The sequence below is a fragment of the Bubalus bubalis genome, chromosome 8, assembly GCF_019923935.1.
Source record: "Bubalus bubalis isolate 160015118507 breed Murrah chromosome 8, NDDB_SH_1, whole genome shotgun sequence".
Taxonomy (NCBI): Eukaryota; Metazoa; Chordata; class Mammalia; order Artiodactyla; family Bovidae; genus Bubalus; species Bubalus bubalis.
Window position 1 is genome coordinate 112,854,503 of NC_059164.1, and position 18,587 is coordinate 112,873,089.

Genomic DNA, 18,587 nt, shown 5'->3' on the forward strand with positions numbered 1-18,587 from the left:
CATGAATGCTTGGGGAAGGACAGTCCACGTTAATTGTTGGGAACGATGACTGTTTGGATCAGTCCAGGTAAAAGCGAAAAGATCTTGAGGGTCTGGATGTAAAGGGATGGTGAAAAATCCATCCTTAAGGTCCAGGATGGTGAAATAGTTGGTAGAAGGAGAAATAAGGGAAAGAAGAGTATAGGGATTTGGGACTACTGGGTCAATAGAGACAACAGCAGCACTAATAAGTCTCAAGTAGGACTTGAGGTAGGCGGTAGGAGCCATTTGACTTTTTAACAGAAGGATAGGCATGTTATAAGGAGAGTGAGTAGGGCGCAAGAGACTGACACAGCAGCTTAGAGATGATGGACTTAATCCCTGTTGATGTATTTGGGAAATAGGGTATTGAGGTTAATTGGGAAACTTTGTTGAATCTTTTAGATGAATATAAACGGGAGTATGGTGGGAGGCAATGGAGGGGTTATCAGTATCCCAGTCTATAGGGTTTATGGAGAAGGAGGGTAATGGGGGAGGTGAGGAAAGAGTAGGTCTGAGAAGCAGTAGCCAGGCCAGGTCGGGGAGAAAGATTTGGAATAGTGAGGAAAGCCTTGAATTTGGAGAGTAGATCCCTTCCAAGGATTGAAGTGGGGCATTTTGGGATAATGAGGAAAAAATGAGAGAATGGGGTATTTTCAAGTGTGCAAGGCAGAGGTTTGGTAATCTGTGGTGTAGACACCAAACTATCAACCCCCACAACAGACATCTGAGAGACTTCAATTTTTCTGAAATAAGCAGGCATGGCAGAATAGGTGGCCCCCGTGTTGATAAGTACTCTTGCCTGGAAAATCCCATGGACAGAGGAGCCTGGTAGGCTGCAGTCCATGGGGTCACTAGGAGTCGGACATGACTGAGCGACTTCACTTTGACTTTTCACTTTCATGCATTGGAGAAGGAAATGGCAACCCACTCCAGTGTTCTTGCCTGGAGAATCCCAGGGATGGGGGAGCCTGGTGGGCTGCTGTCTATGGGGTCGCACAGAGTCAGACATGACTGAAGCGACTTAGCAGCAGCAGTGTTGATAAGAAAAGAGATCGGCTTACCTGCCACTGTGAAAGTCACCCTGGGCTCTGTAGAGGTGATGAGAGTTGGGGCCTGGGGCCCTGGGCACCTTTGGTCTTCAGTGGTGAGTCCGAGGAGTCTGGGCAGAGCTGGGTCCAAACTCCTCCTTGGGACTGGGAGGCAATGTCTGGATCCCTAGAGGGGAATTAGGGCAGTCTACCTTCCAATGTCCCTTTATGCCATAATTAGGACTTGGACCCAGAGGGGGCCTGGGCTATGGGCATGAGCGGGCCCAGTGCCCTTCTTTACCACACTTGTAACAGGGCCTAGATGATTTCTTTTCTCTGTCAGAGGACTGAGGTTTGGAGCCATGTAGGGCAGTGGCTGAGAGATGATATTTAGCTTGATCTCTTTGAGCCTTTTCTAGTTTTGCCTGTTCTGTTATTGAAAATTTTTAAAGCCAAATTTAAAAGATCTCATTGAGAGGTTCAAGGGCCTTCCTCTGCCTTTTTTAGCTCTCTTTGAATGTCTGGGTATGATTAGGAAGTAAAATGGGTCAGTTCAGTCAGTCAGTTCAGTCGCTCAGTCATGTCTGACTCTGCGACCCCATGGACTGCAGCACGCCAGGCCTCGCTGTCCATCACCAAATTCCGGAGTTTACTCAGATTCATATCCATCGAGTTAGTAATGCCATCAATGGCTATTAAGGACAATAGTACCTTCTGTTGAAGTTGGATCTAATTTTGTATATTTTTGCAGGGCTTCTGTTAATCTAGCTAGAAATTATGCTGGATTGTCACCTGGTCTTTGAGTTATTTCTCTGAATTTATCAAAGTTAACAGCTGTATGTCCTGCTTTTTGGAGGCCTGCAATAAGGCAAGTCACCATATGATTATGGGCTGTTCACCCCAGATGCCCTGCCTGGTAGTCCCAGTTAGGGTCATCCCTGGGAATGGCAGCTGAGCCTACAGGATTAGTATCATCAGTTTGATGCACTTCATGGGCATAAGCTCAAGAAGCTTGCCAGACTCGTTCTTTTTCTTCTGGGAGGAGGATAGAGGAGAGTAAAATGTAAATATCATGCCAGGTCAAGTCATAAGAGTGGGTGAGGTATTTAAATTCTTTTAAATAAGTGTCAGCGTCAGAGGAAAAAGAGCCAAGACATTTTTTGATTTGAGATAAATCGGAGAGGGAGAATGGGACGTGTACCCAAACAATGCCTTCTGTACCAGCCACCTCTTGCAAGGGAAGAAAGGAAGCAGGAAGGAATTCAGAGTCCTGTTTCTTTAAGGCTGTGCAGCCAGGATTGAGGAAGGGATTTAGGGAGGTCGAGATGGGGACTTGAGACTCTGGTCATAGGAGGTGGAGGTGGAGCTGAAGTCCCAGAGCACTTTTCAGAAATAGGAATGGGGGAGGTTCAGAAGGCAAGAGAAGGGCAACATGAAACTGGGTCTGCCACGATAGGATTAGAGGGGATAGGAGATGCACTGTGATCAGAAGTGTCAAAAGAAGAGGAGGAAAAATCCCAACAGGGATCAGGAAATATAGTATTAGGGGGATGTGGCCCAGAATGGGCTAAAAGTATCCGAGAAGTAGAACAGGAAGTACAGAGAGAGGGCCAAGGGCAGAAAGTGAAGAAAGCCTGAACAGAAGGGATCTCTGACCACTTGCATTGTGGTGACAGACGTTACCGAGGTCCCATAAAGTACTGTAATTGAGAGTTCCTTTTTCTGACCACTGGGATCTATTTTCCAGTCAATATTGTGGCCATACAGTGTGAGAGTAATAAGTGAGTCGCTTTGGCTTTGTTTCTCCTTGAAAACCCAAGGTTTTTAGATTTTGGAGAAGGCAGCCTAAAGGGGTAGATTTTGTAGATTTGGTTCAGTTCAGCTCAGTTCAGTCACTGAGTCGTGTCTGACTCTTTGTGACCCCCATGGACTGCAGCACACCAGGCCTCTCTGTCCATCACCAACTCCTGGAGTTTACTCAAAATCATGTCCACTGAGTCGGTGATGCCATCCAACCATCTAATCCTCTGTCGTCCCCTTCTCCTCCTGCCTTCAATCTTTCCCAGCATCAGGGTCTTTTCCAATGAATCAGTTCTTCGAGTCAGGTGGCCAAAGTATTGGGGTTTCAGCTTCAACATCAGTCCTTCCAATAAATATTCAGGACTGATTTCCTTTAGGATGGACTGGTTGGATCTCCTTGCAGTCCAAGGGATTCTCAGGAATCTTCTCCAACACCACAGTTCAAAAGCATCAATTCTTCGGCATTCAGCTTTCTTTATAGTCCAACTCTCACATCCATACATGACTACTGGAAAAGCCATAGCTTTGTAGTTTGGGACTGAGAATTTCCTGTTACAATCAAAATGGAAGGAGGGCAAACCAGGGTGAGGTAAAACAAGAAGAAAGTTCAGAGAGGAAAGCCATCCCCATTCTCACGGCCTTCTCAGACAGCGACAGGGTCTACCTGGAAATGAACGTCCCCTATTTCAAAGTGAGACCAGAGCCCAAGGGCCATGGGGATCCTCAACCTAGTGCTAGGGCTTCAAACACCAAACCAGAGAAAGAGGGTCCAAGAGAGCCAAATTCACCCACCCCTGCAGCCAATGAAATTTGAACCAGGGTGTGGATGTCAGTCCAACAAGGCAAGAGGAGAATCCCGTCCCTGGGGCTCATCCCAGTTTCTTGGTGAGGTACAAGGGAGGGAACCACCAAAGGTGGGCTCAGGAGAGAAGCCCACCTAGCCCCGGTGGGTCTTCCCTCCCGGGTTTCAGCACCAGGAATGCAAGGCGAATGCAAAGAAAAAGAGAGAGAGCCAGGCATTCAGGCAGAAAAAGATTCATTATAGGAAGAAAGAAAGAAAGTAACTGGCTTTAGAGACAAACCAGTGCCCTCCCTTTACAGACAACCCTTCTTATACTTATCGATGGGTAATCACGCCCTGAAGAGAGGGGGCCTTAGTTTATCTTTAGCCCGCAGCTGGGGTCTTGTGGTCACGCAGTTGAAGGGGTCTCACAGCTGAGTGGTCACATAGTCTTGAGAAACTGGCCCCAGCAGGGAGAAACAGGATATTGCCTTCAGGAAAAACAGGATGCCCCCAGGGCAATGTGGCCACTGTGACTTCATCTCTTGTTTGTCAGGGCACCACAATGGGCCATATTTTAACTATATGCTATGAGCCCCTTGTGAACCCTAACATTTTGCCTTCAACCTCACATGACTGCTGTCTTTCCATGCCTTGCATTCAGATGCCATAGTGTCCTGAGGAAGAAGAGACTGTCTCTCTATGGGGGTCTCTCCTGGGCAAGGAGATACCTCCTGGCCCCACCTCTGCAGACTTTTACTCACTTCCCATTGGCCCGACTGGTCTCAGGCCCATGACTGAGCTGATCACTGCAAAGAAAATGGGATGGTGCACACACCAGCCAGGCATCCCTGAAACTCAGTCGTTGTCTTGCTCTGAAGCACGTGACTTCACCAAGGAAGCAGTGAACCAAGCCATGAAAGGCATGAACCAAGCCAGAAATCTACAAGGAAGAAGGGTCATGGGAGCTGCAAAAATGACAAACCATGTCCTCTGCAGACCAGGAGACTTTATTTCTGAATTAAACAATGAATCCATGAGGTGATATTTGAGAAATGGCTCTGCCACACAGATGTCTCACAGAATTAAAGATGGTACAGGATGATCAGTAGAATAAGAAGGAAAAGTAAACTGCACCAAACAAGACAAACACAAAGCTCATAATTCACAACAATCCAGGCTCTGAGTCGGAAGACTGTCTTGAAGGCACAGTTTCTCTTGGCCTCTTTCAGGCCTTGCTTTTGCTTTGCAACCTGCAGCCATACCTTGTCCAGGTAGCGCCTCTGACCTTCTCCATGGGCGCCAGCCCCCATCTGCAGGAGCATCTGTGCATCAAAGAAGAGCTCGTTGGTGAGGAAGGCGCCCTGGTGCTCCTGCTCCAGCCCCTCGATCACAGCCATCAGCTGGGCCAGCTGCTCTCTCTGCTCATCCCCCGAGGCCCGGTTGTTGAAGGCACAGTACCTCTGCCCGCACTCCCGGACCAGGCGCCTCAGCCTGAGGTTGTCTGTGTTTGCCACGTACTCATCCAAGGATCCGCCCTCTAAGTCTTCCTTGTGGGTGAAGAGGATGACCATATATCTCTCAGCTCCTGCCCCAAAGACCTCCTTCACCCTGGTCACGGCCACCACATCCTGCTCGGTGAAGCGCCCCAGCTGGGTCACCAGCAGCAGCACGTGGGGCCCTGGCACCGACAGCAGGTAACAGGCTCCGATATTCTCATACACCTCTTGATCCTGGGCCTCGGCCTCAAAGATGGAGGGCGTGTCCACCACCAGGATGTTCCTCCCATTCCACGTGCCTGTTTCCTTCTGACACTTCCTGGTCACCGCCTGGGCCCCCAGCTTGGACTCAAACATGGGCTGGCAGAGGATGCTGTTCCCGGTGGCACTTCTCCCGCTGCCTGTTTTCCCTACCAGGATGATCCTCAATGAAGATGAGTCTGGATTTAAGCTCTCTCCTCCTCCACCTGTCAGAGCACATAAAAAGTTAATGTGCAATCCCTATGGACTAAATGTGTCCCACCCAAAAAAAAAATTCATATGTGAAACACTGATCCTCAACCTGATGGTCACTGGTGGTCAGGTCTTTGGGAGGTGATGAGGTCTAGATGAAGGCATGAGGATGGAACTCCATGATGGAATTAGTGTCCTTCTAAGAAGAAAAGGACTATATTCATTAGAAAGACTGATTCTGAAACTGAGGCTCCAATATTTTGGCCACCTGATGCAAAGAGCCAACTCTTTGGAAAGACCCAACTCATTGGAAAAGGCCCTGATGCTGGGAAACACTGAGGGCAGGAGGAGAAGGGGGTGACAGAGGATGAGATGATTGAATGGCATCACTGACTCAATGGATGTGAGTTTGAGCAAACTCTGGGAGATGGTGAAGAACAGGGAAACCTGTCTAGGTCAGGCATGCTGCAGTCCTTGGGGTCCCAAAGAGTCGGACAACACTTAGCGACTGAACAACAACAAAAAAGAAAAGAAAGAGATTACTCTCTCTCCATCAGATGTGGACACAGCAACCAGGAAGTGGCTTCTCCCCACACACCAAATCCCCCACACCTTGATCTTGAACCTCCCAGGCCCCAGAACAGTCAGAAATAAATATTTCTTGATTACCACCCAGTCTCTGCTATTTGTTTTAGCAGTTTTAACTGACAAAAAGAGTAATACAAGAAGAGAACAAAAGAAAAAAGGAAAAGATCTCAAAGGACTAGCACATCTGGATCAGTTTGGCTGTCACACCCTCAATTCTCACCACGGGCCTGGGCTCAGAGTAAATATTCTTATATAGAGAAAAAGGGAGCTCACACAAGCTGGTAGAATAAATCACCCAGGATGGCCAAAGTCTTTAGGATTGATCCTTCCAGGATGCTGGACTTTTCCAACCTTTCCAAAACCTTCTCCCTATTCAGTTCCCACCCAGAAGTCTTTCTGATGCTCCGAGCTTCCTACAACCACTGAATTAAACATTTGTCCCATACTTTCAACTCCTCCATCCCTGCCTGGTCTACGTTTTATCACATGGCTGGGTTTTCTATGAAAAAAACGTATACTCAGTAAGAAGGGTATGACAGCAAATAGCCTAGTAAGTTCTATTTCCTGGGGAAATGTGTTTCCTTTGTCTTCAGGTGACTCTAGTCTTGTACTTTGCACTGCAGGTGGGAAGTTGCCTGCCCCAGTGCTAAGCTCATGGCCCCCCAGTGTCGTGAAGGGCTCCTCCAGACCGTACCTGTGGTGCAGCTGTCTCCTCCACCCTGCCGAAGCCCTTCCATTTTGTTCTAGGGAGAGAACAGGCAAGGATTGTTCAGACAAGTTGGATGTGACATCCAGCACAGAACACCACATTTTATAGACAAGGAGACTGAAGGGGGTAAAAAACAACTACTGAAGGCCAACATAATCTAATGGATGAGCTGAGACTAAAACCAAAGTCTGCTGACCCTCAACCACTCTTGACACTAGACTGAGGCTCCTAATGAAGAGTATATAGACAGTCCCAACACGAGGGCACTGACACGTGGTTTCCCACCACCGGTATTTAGTTACTGACAAGATGCACTGAAAAACATGCTGCCCACCCAGAAGACCAAACATGGAAGCTGGTCATTTCCTGGCATCCTGGCTCTCTGCCTTGAGGGTCTCAGTCCTGTCCTGAGTTCCAAACACAAGATTGCCTGGCAAAGTTTCTCCCTTTGGTAAATTCACAAAAGAAGCTCTTCCCTAAGTTCTTCCATGGTGATGGTGGTGTAGAGGGTCACCAATCATCCAAGTTTGCCCTGGACAGAGAGGATCCCCTGATCAAAGGAGCTTCAGTGTTGAAACTGAGAGAGTCCCAGGCAAACTGGGATGAGTTGGTCATGGCAGAAATAGAAGATGGTCATGAGTCCAGTGGGCAGGAGGGTGGACCATACATCCGGTAAACAGAGGAAACACCTGATATGTTAGGTTCAGGCCCGCTGTTATGTTACCAAAGATCTACACTTCTATGTTCTCAGCTCAAACAGTCCTAGACCAGTAACTACCTCAGGGCCATCTCTCTCCTGCCCACTCTCCTTCTTTCGCCTTCCCCCATATGCCTTTTTCTTGATCTTTCTCTTTCTTCCCACCTCCTACTTCTTCTGCTCAGTGAGGGGGTCCACTGAGGCCCCACCTAAGGATGACTACTCAAGCTTCATTACTGGGAAAGTTCTTCACAACCCTTTCCAAAACTACATCAGGACCTTGCTGTGTGCAAACTTTTAGAGTATTTTCTAAAGCTCAAGAAGTTAATGCTAAAGAATGAATCTCTAATTGTGGAATTTCAGCATCTAGGACAGATGAACCAAAAAAAAAAAAAATGTTTTGGAATAAGTGAATTTCCTCCACCATCCGTGGGATCACACCATATAGAATATTATCTAACCATCTGTGAAATTGGCTGCAATGATTACCTTTGAAGGAAAAATAATTTAATAAATAAATTATTTTCATTTGAAAGTCAACATTCAGCTTCTGTCAGTTTCCTAATAATATTTTGTAATTCATTCTAATGGTATTGTATTTTTCAAGCCAGAAGACAATTCTGCCTCAAGACTTCATTGTCACCTCCTGCCTGACTTTCCAGCCTGCCAGTCTGCCCTACAAATTTCAGATCTACCATCCCCCATAATCGTGTGAGCCAATTCCTTCAAATAAATTTCTTCATACATATATCCTGTTGGTTCTGTTTTTCTAGAGAAAACTGATACATCAATTCAGCTAATTCTCTCTGTTGAAACTTGGAAAAGGAACAAATCTGAAAATAATTCTAATCTTTGGCTGGATCTTTTCAAGGAGGATTTTTAAACATATTGCATAGGGGTGACAAATGGGAGAACTACGGTTTTTTTTTTAAGGTATCAGCTTGTTTTCTGTGCTGATGATCTTGAAACCAAGATGTTCTATTTTCTCACATATTGCCCTTGGGTGATATTGAATGGTGGTCTCCAGAGAGGACCACTAAGGAGGGGCTCCCGAGCATCTGAGGGTACCACGCAGGTACCAAGTAAGTGACTAGAGTGATGAGGGGCAGAGAATGTGATGCTGAAAGAGCTGCAGAAAGGGGAACTGGAGAGGGGAGGCTGGAGATGATATGCCTGGACTCATAGAGAAATCAAATGACACTGTCCACATCTTTTAAATATGAGGAAACTGAGGCTTCACGGGGTAGGTAATACAGCAATGACATGAAGCTGCCTTCACCCAGGACTGGTGTTGAAGGGATATCAGAGAGAGATGGCAACTCCTTCACTGTGTCTCCTGACCACTTTAGAATGCAGGCAGGACCAGAGCATGCTGCCTGCCCTGCGTGCTGGAAGAGAATGGTCCCCTTGAGCTGCCCCTAAGCCCCTTGGGAACAGGTCAAGCAGAGCTACTCACATGATATATGTGACCAAGCAACTGGTAGCCAGACATCTCTTCCAAGAATGAGAGGCTTAAATTGCTGCTCTCTTTGAGCCTAGCCTGAGCAGAAAGAGAAGTTAAAAAAAAAAGGTGGGGGGGGGGCTTCATAAGAACCATCTTTCTCAACTATTTTTTTTTATTTATTTATTTTCTCTAGTTTAGTGCAAATGGCCATACCTCTGGTGAGAAGGCTGCCACCACGTCCCAGCTGCACCTCTCCTCTGCTCTGTCCCCTGAAGACCCCTGTGCCCATCAGTCCCCTCCCAACATAACCATCATCATGCTTCCTCCTGCCAACAACCCAGCTCCTTCGTTTTAAAGCCATCATCCCTTCATTCATTCATTTAAGTGCTACACAACTGAGCGACTTCACTTTCACTTTTCACTTTCATACATTGGAGAAGGAAATGGCAACCCACTCCAGTGTTCTAGCCTGGAGAATCCCAGGGACAGGGGAGCCTGGTGGGCTGCCATCTATGGGATCGCACAGAGTCGGACACGACTGAAGTGACCTAGCAGCAGTAGCAAACACTTTTCTTCCTACACTTGGAAGACAGTTGGACCAGTTTAGAGAACAGCTCCTTCCAGAGACTGGGAAAGAAGGTGATTCCTTCTACCATGCTTGGATAGCCCCACTTGCCACCACGTCTCCCCTGGGCAGAGCTGAAAGGAGCACGTGGGGCAAAGATAGAGGCACCCTTGCGAAAATTGTGAAACTGATTCAGTTTCAGGAAAATACTGAAACTGGCCTGAAATGGACCAAAACCTGGGCAGATTATTTTACTCTTTGCCAAAAGCATTCAGAATCTCCCCTAGTGGCCCCATAGGAGAGTGTTGGAGAGGGTGACACGCTGATTTGGAATCATAGACGAGGTAGCATGGTGAGACACTGTTACTGTTACAGGGAGCCAAGCAGGATAATCCTCCAGAATAACGCCCTCATGACCCCATTCTGGTTAATGAGGGAGATAAATCATTTTTTAAACAGAAAATTGTATTTCTTTCTCAGAAACAATGAGCAGATCATCTTGAATCCTGTCCCTAAAAATTCCTCCCCTCTTGAAAATAGAAATTTTCCTTCCAGTTAAGCAGTGCATGCAACAGAAACAAGCAACAGATAGTTGGGGAGTTTGTGATGGACAGGTACCCACTGCTAGGTTTTAAATGGATAGCCAACAAGGATCTACAGTAGAGTCCATGGAACTCTGTTCAATGTTGTGTGGTAGCCTGGATGGGAGGGGAGTTTGGGGGAGAATGGATACATGTGATTGTATGACTGGGTCCCTACACTGTTCACCTGAAACTGTCACAACATTGTTTGTTAATTGGCTATACCCCAATACAAAGTAAAAAAGTTAAAAAAGTAAATATATAAAAGTTAGCCACCAACATTTTAAAGATAAGGGATTTCACCTTTAAAAAATCTGAATTTATGTGGTTACCAGTGGGAAAACTCTGGAGATGGATGGTGGTATGGGGGGAGGAACAAATTGGGAGATTGGTTGAAATATATACACTAATACACTAATATATATATATATATATATAATAGATAGCAAATGACCTAATGTATATAGCACAGGGAACTCAACTCAATACTCTGTAATGAACTATATGGGAAAAGAATCTAAAAAAGTGGATATATGTATATGTATAACTGATTCATTTGCTGTACAGCAGAAACTAACACAATATTGTAAATCAACTATACTCCAATAAAAAAATTTTTTACATCCAAAAAAAGAGAGAGAGAGAAGCAACAGACATCAAGTCAGATTAAAATCACAAGGCAATTTTTCAGCCCATTTTTCAAAGGACATCCTATGACTTCAGGAAGCAGGTCAGACCCTCCTCCCAGCAATGTGCAGAAAATTCTATAGGTCCTGGTGGCTCAGACAGTAAAGAGTCTGACTCCAGTGCAGGAGACCAAGGTTCAATCCCTGGGTGGGGAAGATCCCTTGGAGAAGGGAATCACCACCCACTCCAGTATCCTTGCCTGGAGAATCCCATGGACAGAGGAGCCTGGTGGGCTACAGTCCATGGGTCACAAAAAGCCAGACATGACTGAGCAACTAACACAGACGTGCATGAAGCAGCCACTAGGTGTATATGTGAAAATTCTTTTGCACAAACACAAGAAATAAGCAAGCTAGTATCACCAGAGGGCTACTGTCTGAGCTCATCATGTTCCATATTTTAGGTTTTGAAAAGTATGGACTTCCCTATGGCTCAGTGGGTAAAGAATCTGCCTGCAACATAAGAAATACAGGAGACGCAAGTTTGATCCCTGGGTTGGGAAGATCCCCTAGAGGAGGAAATGGCAACCCACTCCAGCATTCTTGCCACTATTACACTAGTCCGATGGATTGATGCAATCATTTCTGAAAAGTAATATTTTCTCTTGCAGTAAATTTGGGGATTTAGGCTACATAATTCCTGACTCTAATAATTTTGAAATAATGAAACTGAGGCTTTGAAAGATCAAGTGTGCAGGCTGACCCAGACTGTTACTAGGGGAATCATGTAGAGAGGGAGGGGGGGCGGGGGGAGAGAGAGAGAGAGAGAGAGAGACAAACAAACCCTGTTACCTGCTAGATGCTGCAAAGTTTTGCAAGTTCTCAGACAATCTTGCTGCACTCTTCCTTCCTTTCCAGGCAGCCTCTTTCTTTGGCTTCTAGTCTCATCACAAAAACACAAGATCAGTGAATGATGAAAAAAACCTGGCCACCAATCCTATCTGCCAGAGACAGAGAAGGACCAGTACCCCAGGGTAGGCAAAGAACAACGTGTGAGTTTCCTCACCAAGCCATCCTTGGAGAATGACTCAAATGACCTCAGAGGCAGAGACACCAGAGCAAGAAGGGTTTTTTTGCTTTGGTTTTGTTTTCTTTTTAATAACATGCCATTTCCTTCTCTCTACCACATCTCTATAAGGCTTTTGTGCAGAACAAGGTCTCTACCTGAGTTAGTCTGGAGACCCAGGGGAGCCAATGAACATCTGGGGCACAGCTACACCCCAAACCAAGCATTTGCCACCTTTCACTGGCATAAAGTGGACCAACAGGCATCTCCTCACATCCACCATTTACCTCTTCTGCATAGATAGCTTCTTATATGTAACTCCAGATGGCAGCGAAGGCTGAACTCAAACAGGCATCTTATTTGAGATCTTCTGTGGATCTGGTCCTCTTGTCTCTCGTCAAATGCCCTGCCCTCAAGTTAGTCATGTTTTGACTTGCATGTGTGCTCCGTGTCTCAGTCATATCCGAGTCTTTGCGACTCTATGGACTGTAGCCCATCAGGCTCCTCTGTCCATGGGATTCTCCAGGCAAGACTACTGATCTGGGTTGCCATGCCCTCCTCCAGGGGATCTTCCCCACCCAGGGATTGAATCCATGTCTCTTATGTCTCCTGCATTGTCAGGCAGTCTATTTCCCACTAGCACCACCTGGAAAGCAAGGTGCGTGCTCATGCAAATTACCATGAAAGTTGGAGTTTGATAATCTTCTGTGTAGGTTTTTTTACTACTCACATATGAAAACTATCTGAGATCGAACCTATGTCTCCTGAAGCTCCTGAATTGGTGGGAGGATTCAGGGGGAAACAAAGTTTGGTAGATTTCTTCATCTGGGTGGACTTGCATTTCCATGGAAGCCAGGGACACATCTCTCCCCACTCACAGTATGATTTAGGCAAAGTGACAAGTACTTAAGGGAATGCCCTGGCAGCCTCCCGCTTCCTCTGCTTCCAGGCAAAGGCCCTGCTGGGGGCCCCAGGGCTGAAGCACCTCTCTGGAGACATTCTTAGGGTAAAGGGGGCATTACTAGCCTATTTGGGTTCAGATTAACTCTGGGAAAGCAACACTAAATGGGACATAGAAATACAGGTAACTCTTGGTTCTTTTGCTTAGCTTGGAGAAATGTGCTAAGTCATTTCAGTCATGTCCCACTCTTTGTGACCCCATGGACTGTAGCCAGTCAGGCTCCTCCAGCCATGGAATTTTCCAAGCAAGAATACTGGAGTGTGTTGCCATTTTCTCCTCCAGGAGATCTTTCTGACCCAGGGATCAAACCTGCATCTCCTGTGTCTCCTGCACTGCAAGCAGATTCTTTATTTGCTCAGCCATAATGCAGATTAACACCCACATTTCACATTTACAGTGAAAGCCACACTTAACTTACAAACTATTCATCCATATTAATACTGTAATTTTAACTTTCCAAATAATACTATTACACTGAATGTGGTGGATACATGCCCTCCTACTGAAGAGGACAGAAAAGCTTGCTTTTAAATCACTAATGATGTATACCAGAAACTAATAAAACTTTGTAAGCCAATCAAAAAAAAAAAAAAAAAACATACAGAAGACTCTCTTTGCTAGCTAGAAAAGCCTCTGATATCTCATTTTTGCCCAGGGCGGGGGTGGCATGAGGAGAAGAGGGTTAAAGATCAACTCTTCTAAAACAAAATTCTTTTGCTACACATCTAACTCTTAACTGGTTTATCATGAATATTTTTATGCCTGAAGTCAACTTGTTCAGTCGTCTCAGTACATATTTTGCAAATACTTGGGACATTGCTCAAAGGAATAAAATCTACATCTGCCTTGTGAGTTTTAATGGTTAAGGTAACCCAGTCTTTTCACCTGTCTTAGGCTACTGGCGCCCCCATACCATAGAGACTACAGGTCTTGACTAGCTACTTTCTGTGCATTAGAGAAAATGCAAATTAATCATTGAAAAAAAAATCATCTTGGTTCTGTCTTCAGGCATTTTCTCAACTACAGCAAAGGGTGAGATGGGATGGCCTTCTGTTGGGGACAATTGTACACTTTTTCCTCTAGACACTCTCATTATACTCTTAGCTGATATTTTCTGTTAAATTGTATGTGTTTTTCTCATTGATTCAAGAAAAGTCTTTATTTATGACTCAAGAAAGCAAAAGATTATCTATCCTATATAACAACCACTAACACTCCTCCTCTGCCCCTTTCTTTTCTTTCTTTAGAGTTTTATGGCTATTCAGGACTCCTCTTTTTCCTCTTGCATTAGCACTTGGAATTCTAGCGATGGCTCTTCAAACCATGTATCAGTCCTTCCATAGTCATGTCCAGCTCTTTGTGACCCCATGGACTGTAACCCACCATGCTCCTCTGTCCATGGAATTCTCCAGGCAAGAATACTGGAGTGGGTTGCCATTCTCTTCTCCAGGGGATCTTCCCAACCCAGGGATTGAACCTGGGTCTCCTGCACTGCAGGCAGATTCTTTACCCACTGCACCACCAGGGAAGCTCTTTAAACCACAGATGCTTCTAATTGCTGGTGAAAGAAATATCACCTATGAAGGAGGAAGGGAGTTGCTCCTTCCTGCCCCTACAAGTGCAGGGTTAAGCAACAAGTATTATTCCTACAAAAAAGTTTGTGACATATTCAGTCCTTGAAAACTGTAGTTCTGCCCTGTGAAAATAACTGTTCATCTCTCTAAGTCTGTGGAATTACAGTTGTCTTATTTAATAAAATGTTTCCCTACTGTGAGATGTAAATTGAAATCTAGTCATTCCTAACAGGTCTTAATACTCAGTTTCTTGGACAGATCCTCAGGAGATCACTGACAGTCCTTTCCTCTGCCATAGGCATGCAGGCAATAAAACAAAATAGAGAAGTTTGAGGTTTGTGTCTCACATTTAAATTCACAACATGCTCAGTAAAACAGAACTGTCAAGTGGTGCCAAATGTCTTGCAATACTACCCCCTGCTGTTTATCTCTTAAACTCCCTATGTTAACTTTTTTGCTCTGTTTGGAAATTTTAACAATTGTTTTCTTTATGGCTTCTATCATCCCTAGAAAGCCCTCCTTTCTCATCCATTTATTTAAAAATATATTATTTAGGTCCACACAAAAATCTGCTCATGAATATTAAAATAGCTTTACTCATGATCACCAAAATTTGATAGCAGCCAAGATGATTTTTAGTTCACTTCAGCTCAATTCAGTCGCTCAGTAGTGTCCGACTCTTTGCAACCCCATGAACCGCAGCATGCCAGGCCTCCCTGTGCATCACCAACCCCAGGAGTCCACCCAAACCCATGTCCATTGAGTTGGTGATGCCATCCAACCATCTCATCCTCTGTCATCCCCTTCTCCTCCTGCCCTCAATCGTTCCCAGCATGAGGGTCTTTTCAAATGAGTCAGCTCTTCATATCAGGTGGCCAAAGTATTAGAGTTTCAGCTTCAACATCAGTCCTTCCAATGAATATTCAGGACTGATTTCCTTTAGGATGGACTGGTTGGATCTCCTTGCAGACCAAGGGACTCTCAAGAGTCTTCTCCAACACCACAGTTCAAAAGCATCAATTCTTCGGCACTCAGCTTTCTTTATAGTCCAACTCTCACATCCATACAATACCACTGGAAAAACCATAGCCTTGACTAGATGGACTTTTGTTGACAAAGTAATGTCTCTGTTTTTCAATATGCTATCTAGGTTGGTCATAACTTTCCTTCCAAGGAGTAAGCGTCTTTTAATTTCATGGCTGCAGTCACCATCTGCACTGATTTTGGAGCCCAGAAAAATAAAGTCAGCCAGTGTTTCCACTGTTGATGAATGGATAAATAGGCTGTGGTACATCCAGTCAATGGAATGTTATTCACCAATGAAAAGAAATGTGCTATCAAGCTATGAAAAGACATGGATGAACTTTAAACACATATTACTGAGAGAGTCAATTTCTAGGTAGGTTGGTAAGAAGTCTGGGGTCCCAGAGCAGGAGAAAGGGGTCTGGGGCTGTCAGTGAGGAGATAGGGGTCTGGAATTCTCAAGGAGGAGGGAAGGACAAACTTATTTTTTCTACATTCCTTAATAAGGATTATATAACAACAATGTATCCTGCTTGAGGACAGTTTCCCCTTCTTGAAAATCTTCTGACTAATCCTATTATAACTCAGATGACCATTATATCTACTACTGCGGGCAAGAATCCCTCAGAAGAAATGGAGTAGCCATCACGGTCAACAAAAGAGTCTGAAATGCAGTACTTGGATGCAATCTCAAAAACGACAGAATGATCTCTGTTCATTTCCAAGGCAAACCATTCAATATCACAGTAATCCAAGTCTATGCCTCAACCAGTAACGCTGAAGAAGCTGAAGTTGAATGGTTCTATGAAGACCTACAAGACATTTTAGAACTAATACCCAAAAAAAGATGTCCTTTTCATTATAGGGGACTGGAATGCAAAAGTAGGAAGTCAAGAAACACCTGGAGTAACAGGCAAATTTGGCCTTGGAATATGGAATGAAGCAGGGCAAAGGCTAATAGAGTTTTCCCAAGAAAATGCACTGGTCATAACAAATACCCTCTTCCAACAACACAAGAGAAGACTCTATACATGGACATCACCAGATGGTCAACATAAAAATCAGATTGATTATATTCTTTGCACCCAAAGATGGAGAAGCTCTATACAGTCAGCAAAAACAAGACCAGGAGCTGACTGTGGCTCAGACCATGAACTCCTTATTGCCAAATTCAGACTTAAATTGAAGAAAGTAGGGGAAACCCCTAGACCATTCAGGTATGACCTAAATCAAATCCCTTATGATTATACAGTGGAAGTGAAAAATAGATTTAAGGGACTAGATCTGATAGATAGAGTGCCTGATGAACTATGGAATGAGGTTCGTGACATTGTACAGGAGACACGGGTCAAGACCATCCCCATGGAAAAGAAATGCAAAAAAGCAAAATGGCTGTCTGGGGAGGCCTTACAAATAGCTGTGAAAAGACGAGAAGCGAAAAGCAAAGGAGAAAAGGAAAGATATAAACATCTGAATGCAGAGTTCCAAAGAATAGCAAGAAGAGATAAGAAAGCCTTCTTCAGCGATCAGCACAAAGAAATAGAGGAAAACAACAGAATGGGAAAGACTAGAGATCTCTTCAAGAAAATCAGAGATACCAAGGGAACATTTCATGTAAAGATGGGCTCGATAAAGGACAGAAATGGTATGGACCTAACAGAAGCAGAAGATATTAAGAAGAGATGGCAAGAATACATAGAAGAACTGTACAAAAAAGATCTTCACGACCCAGATAATCACGATGGTGTGATCACTCACCTAGAGCCAGACATCCTGGAATGTGAAGTCAAGTGGGCCTTAGAAAGCGTCACTACGAACAAAGCTAGTGGAGGTGATAGAATTCCAGTTGAGCCATTCCAAATCCTGAAAGATGATGCTGTGAAAGTGCTGCACTCAATACGCCAGCAAATTTGGAAAACTCAGCAGTGGCCACAGGACTGGAAAAGGTCAGTTTTCATTCCAATCCCAAAGAAAGGCAATGCCAAAGAATGCTCAAACTACTGCACAATTGCATTCATCTCACATGCTAGTAAAGTAATGCTCAAAACTCTCCAAGCCAGGCTTCAACAATACGTGAAACATGAACTTTCAGATGTTCAAGCCGGATTTAATAAAAGCAGAGGAGCAAGAGATAAAATTACCAAAATCTGCTGGATCATGGAAAAAGCAAGAGAGTTCCAGAAAAACATCTACTTCTGCTTAATTGACTATGCCAAAGCCTTTGAGTGTGTGGATCACAACAAACTGTGGAAAATTCTGAAACAGATTGAAATACCAGACCACCTGGCCTGACTCCAGAGAAATATGTATGCAGGCCAAGAAGTAACAGTTAGAACTGGACATGGAACAACAGACTGATTCCAAATTGGGAAAGGAGTATGACAAGGCTGTATATTGTCACCCTGCTTATTTAACTTATATGCAGAATACATCATGTGAAATGCTAGGCTGGATGAAGCATAAGCTGGAATCAAGATTTCCAGGACAAATATTAATAACCTCAAATATGCAGATGACACCACCCTTATGGAAGAAATTGAAGAAGAATTAAAGAGCCTCTTGATGAATGTGAAAGAGAAGAGTGAAAAAGTTGACTTTAACTCAGCTTTCAAAAAACTCAACTCAACTTTCAAAAAACTAAGATCATGGCATCCGGTCCTATCAGTTCAGTTCAGTTCAGTCGCTCACTCATGTCCAACTCTTTGAGACCCCATGAATTGCAGCACACCAGGCTTCCCTGTCCATATCCAACTCCCGAAGTTCACTCAAACTCACGTCCATCAAATCATTGATGCCATCCAGCCATCTCATCCTCTGTCGTCCCCTTCTCCTCCTGCCCCCAATCCCTCCCAGCATCAGGGTCTTTTCCAATGAGTCAACTCTTCGCATGAGGTGGCCAAAGTATTGGAGTTTCAGCTTCAACATCAGTTCTTCCAAAGAACACCCAGGACTGATCTCCTTTAGGATGGACTGGTTGGATCTCCTTGCAGTCCAAGGGACTCTCAAGAGTCTTCTCCAACACCACAATTCAAAAGCATCAATTCTTAGGTGCTCAGCTTTCTTCACAGTCCAACTCTCACATCCATACATGACTACTGGAAAAACCATAGCCTTGACTAGATGGACCTTTGTAGGCAAAGTAATGTCTCTGCTTTTTAATATGCTGTCTAA

General features: G+C 44.7%; 1 protein-coding gene across 3 annotated transcripts; it reads right to left on the bottom strand.

The window, feature by feature from the left end:
- Positions 1-4,619: 4,619 nt before the first annotated feature.
- LOC102398326 (GTPase IMAP family member 5) lies at positions 4,620-11,956 on the bottom strand. 3 transcript variants are annotated; one of them, XM_006049088.4, is made up of 4 exons: positions 11,645-11,956; positions 9,033-9,111; positions 6,865-6,913; positions 4,620-5,596 (listed from the first exon to the last, which is right to left on the bottom strand). In XM_006049088.4, exons 2-4 carry the CDS (start codon positions 9,066-9,068, stop codon positions 4,716-4,718), a joined length of 966 nt encoding a protein of 321 aa, XP_006049150.3. In that variant the 5' UTR covers positions 9,069-9,111; positions 11,645-11,956; the 3' UTR covers positions 4,620-4,715. The 3 variants fall into 3 exon arrangements, with proteins under 3 accessions (XP_006049150.3, XP_006049149.3, XP_006049151.3); XM_006049087.4 differs by having other exon boundaries at positions 9,033-9,116; positions 11,645-11,955; XM_006049089.4 differs by lacking the exon at positions 9,033-9,111 and having other exon boundaries at positions 11,645-11,955.
- Positions 11,957-18,587: the final 6,631 nt, after the last annotated feature.